Source organism: Chrysochloris asiatica, unplaced genomic scaffold (assembly GCF_000296735.1).
Source record: "Chrysochloris asiatica unplaced genomic scaffold, ChrAsi1.0 scaffold00632, whole genome shotgun sequence".
NCBI lineage: Eukaryota > Metazoa > Chordata > Mammalia > Afrosoricida > Chrysochloridae > Chrysochloris > Chrysochloris asiatica.
In genome coordinates this window covers 160,398-165,009 of record NW_006409150.1, presented here as the reverse complement: position 1 = coordinate 165,009, position 4,612 = coordinate 160,398, and the positions used below count along the sequence as shown (strand labels likewise).

Sequence of the window (4,612 nt, the reverse complement as noted above, 5' to 3'; positions counted from 1 at the left end):
AAAGCCTCATCTTTCTCCCATGGAACAGCTGATAGTTTCGAACTGCTGACCTTGCGGTTCACAGGCCAATTCATAACCACTACACTACCAGAGCATTATTTTATTATAGTTTGCATTATTTTATTATAGAAGACATTATTTTATTATAGTTTGCATTATTTTATTATAGAAGACAGCTTAAGACATTTACTCAACCAGTATCCCATTAATTGATAACTTCTCCTACCACCTCCACACTCAGCCATGATGCTGTACCTAAAATTGAGCACATCCAATAACAAAGGATATTCTAAAGATGAGCCAATATATTTCCCCATCTTCTATGGCATAACATAGTCCACAAGACAATGTTCTAAACCCTATTTAGGGAGTAGTTTCTGGGGTATTGAAAGGTCATGAATGACTTTCTAAGGTGCACTATTAGACAAAGTTGAGAAGGGATGGGAAGTTAGGTAGAATATAAATAGGAACGTATGTGAGAAAGCTGTTAACTGTTAATCTAAGGAGATGAATGCAGTCATTGAATTGGAACAAAGCATATGATTTGCTGAATGGAAAACTGATGACTTTTTCTATAATCCTTCAATCAATTCATAATACAAAGTTGAATAAAAGAAATACAGATGAAACAATTGCTTTTTCGATAATGGCCATTGGATTCTTAAAAAAGATGGAGTTATGAGACAATTAAAATATTATTCAAGTCTTCATGAGTTTGAGCTCTATTACTCATGAATAACCCTCTACCCTCAAGTAAATAATTTTGTTTTATAGAAAACTTTTCTCAGCTGAAAAGTTTTCTTAAACCCTGCTTTATATCCTTATTTCTAAGACTGTAGATAAAGGGGTTCAGCATGGGAGTGACCACAGTGTACATCACTGAGGCTATTGCAGTGGCTCTGGAGTTTGTGGTTGCAGCAGAACTAAGATAAACTCCAAGAGCTGTGCCATAGAACAAGGAAACAACTGAGAGGTGAGACCCACAAGTGGAAAAGGCTTTAGACTTGCCCTCAGCTGATGAAATTCTCAAAATGGAGGACACAATCTTACTGTAAGAGAAAAGGATTCCAATAAGTGGAATAACACCCAGAAGGCCAGCTACAAAATGCAATATTAAGTCATTGAGGAAAATGTCAGAACAAGCAAGTTGGAGTATCTGATTAATTTCACAGAAAAAGTGGGAGATTTCCAGTTCTGTACAAAAAGATAATCGCAAGACCAATAAATTATGTAGTAGAGACTCCAGAGCACCCAATATCAAGGAAGCCAAGAGCAGGAGACCACAGAACTTGGGGTTCATGATGACTGTGTAATGCAGTGGGTGACATATGGCCACAAACCGGTCATAAGCCATCATTGTCAAGAGGAAATCATCTAATGCTGCAAAAAGCATGAAAAAATATGATTGGGTAATGCAGTTTTCATAAGTAATAACTTTGTTCTGCATCTGAATGTTCATCAGCATCTTTGGGACAGTGGTGGAGGTGAAACAAATGTCTGAAAAAGAGAGATTGAAGATGAAGAAGTACATGGGTGTGTGGAGGTGAGAAGCCGTGATGATAGTCAGGATGATCAGCAGGTTCCCACTGAAGGTTACTAGGTACATGGACAGGAAGAGTCCAAAGAGGAGGGGCTGCAGATTTGCCTCTTCTGAGAGTCCCAAAAGAATGAATTCTGAAATACGTGTTTGGTTTCTGGGTTTCATGTAGCTGATGAAAATGCTGGAAAAGAGAAGAGAGCAATGCAAAATGAGCCCTAAACAATGAACAATTTCACAGATATACTGTTATTTATATATTATTCTTACATATTTCCTATATTAAGGAGCTCTGGTAGCATAGTGGTTACGAATTGGGCTGCGAACTGCAAGGTTCGAAACTACCAGTTGCTCCGCAGGAGAAACATGAGGCTTTCTGCTCCCATAAAGATCCACAGCCTCAAAAACCCTGTTCAGGGTCGCGATGGGTCGGAGCCGACTCAATGGCAGTTAACAACAACAATAACATTTCCTATATCATATCTAGGAGTCCAGCTGAGGTACTTTAGGGTTACCACTAAGCTGCTAACCGAAAGGTTGGTGGTTCAAACTCACCAGATATGCCTTAGGAGCCCGACACAGGTTTGCTATGGGTCAGAACAGATTAGTTGCCACTGATCAAGAACAACATAAACTATCTATAGATCTAGTTTTCTATAACTGAGAATATCAGGGGATGTTAAGTATACAGTCTTCTATTGATGCAGAAACTGACTAGCCTTGCTTACCTCTAATCCCAAACATTTTGCTAAGGAAATATCACTGTTGTTAAGGAGATTCTGGTGGGTTCCTTCAGAATTTATTCAGTTCATTCAACAAATAATTTTAGCAAGTTATTTTATACCAATAGTTCCTGTCCCCACTTATCTGTCATTTTGTCATACTGTGGTGACATGCATTTTGCTGTGATGTTGGAATTATTTTGCAGGTGTTTTAAATACCAGCAGGGACACACATGATAGACAAATTTCAGCGGAGCTTCCAGACTAAGATCAGACCAGTAAGAAGGAATGAGTGGTCCACCTCTGAAATCCTTATGAATTGCTACAGAATGTTGTCTGGTACAGTGCCAGAAGATGAGCTCCTCGGGTTGGAAAGGACTTATAATACAACTTGGGAAACCCATTCATGAAGATAAAAGAATAGAGCCTTCAATTTGGGTACAAGTCAACATGAAACAAAAAACAAAAAAACCCAAAAATTCAATCTCACAAGTGGACCAATAAACAGCATCAGAAGTTTTTAGGACTTCTGTTTTGTTGTCCAGAATCTATGCTTATGGAGGGAGGAGTCAGGAAACCAAGCAACAGAGATTTCCAGTGAGATGACAAAGTAGGCCAACCACACACAGACCATCTATGACAAAAATCCCAAACCACCAAAACCTTTGCCACTGAGTCAATTCTAAATCATAGCAACCCTATGTAGAGTATCCAAAACTGGATATCTTTCCAGAAGCAAACAGCTTCATATTTGTCCTAAGGAGCAATTGGTGAGTTTGAATAGCCAGCTTTGCAGTTAGCAGTACAGTGCTTGTTCTACAGTGTCACCAGGGATCCTTACAACAAAGATACAGGAGAGCAAATTAAACAGATTGTTGTTGTTGTTGTTGTTGTTAACTACTGTTGAGTCCATTGTGGCTCATTACCATCCTGTAAAGGGTTTCCAGAAAACAGTTGATAGGTTTGAAATGCCGACCTTTAGTTAGCAATCCAGTGCTTATCCTACAGACCCAAAGCAAGCATGCAGATGGTAACTCTGGAATCCTTTGTTTCAGAGGAAAAGTTAGAGAAGTAAATTGAATGCTGACTAGGAGAAGGTAAATAAAATTAGCGAGAGAGAAGACAGATGGGTCAGCATAGTAATCTGGAACTTTTGCAAACAGTATTCTATGGAGATAGTGGCCTGACAAGACAGTCATACACTGGTGGCTGGCAACAAAAGTGGTGAAATTCTACCTTGTCTCCATCACCCTCCTGGAGATCAGAGTATGGCCAGACCCCACACTCACCCACCCCTGAACAGCTCCTGGTTTCCCAGTGGTAGAAGCTATGTCATTGTGAATCAAGTACCAGATGGACCAACCTCTGTCTGAAGACTTCTAAACTCTGCTTCATCAGACCATCAGAATCTTTAGTGAAGGGTCCCTTGACTCCCCTGTACTAGAAGCAATTCCATCCACAGCCATTTCATCCTTTATTGCCCCATGGTCCCAAAAGACTTTTTTTCTGGGAACAAGTAACCTTACTTAGCCACCATCTGATCCAGCATGAATTACTTCTGGATAAGGCACCATAAACATAGACAATAACTAGGCTGACACGAACTCCATCTCTGGATCCATGCTCTCACCTCTTCCTACCACCTTGTGAGCTCTTTGGCTAACAAAGGGTGTCAAACCTAAACTGGTTGCCCTGAATCCCACACTATTCTCTTCTTTGGGTCTGCCCCAATCCCAGTTTTTTTCTTTCTTTTGTTCTTGTCTCTCCCATGTGTTTATCCATTCATTCTCTTTTTTTCCCTTGTTTCTCCTTTCTTTTTTCCCCTCCACTTCTTGTTTTTAACTTGTTTTCTGTTTGCTACTATTCTCTTATTTCTTTATCTTTCCTTCTTTCCCCTCCCTAGTTTTGTATTTTTTTTTCTTTCTTTATAAAGTCTATCTGATTTTCTTTTTCCTTGTTTCTCCTCCCTCTATATCCTCTATTTTTTTTTCTTTTTGCTGTTGCTTGTTCCCTTTTTTCCCCTGTTCTTTTCCTCCCACCCCCATGAGAAACAGACAGATCAACAACACCAATAGCACTAGCAGCCCCAGCCACTCACACTACCAGGTCTTGTACTACCTGATCAATGATGGAAATCAGCAATACCATCAAAACCCTGAAAGGCACTACATAATAAATAACTGCACACACACTTCCATTCTCTATAAAACCCACCAGGAAGCAGGTGGTGAGGGTCTAAGAATGCACCAATTAAAAATCATCAATTAAATACAAATAATAATTGCACCACAATGTCTGAGAGACAATAGACAATTCACATTAATAATAATAATAAAGACAATGGCTCAAATGA

General features: G+C 39.4%; 1 protein-coding gene across 1 annotated transcript; it reads right to left on the bottom strand.

Moving 5' to 3' along the window:
• Nucleotides 1-784: 784 nt before the first annotated feature.
• On the bottom strand, nucleotides 785-1,705 carry LOC102840586 (olfactory receptor 7A5-like). Its single transcript, XM_006877841.1, has one exon. The coding sequence runs from the start codon at nucleotides 1,703-1,705 to the stop codon at nucleotides 785-787; it is 921 nt and encodes a 306-aa protein (XP_006877903.1).
• Between the last annotated feature and the right edge of the window lie 2,907 nt (nucleotides 1,706-4,612).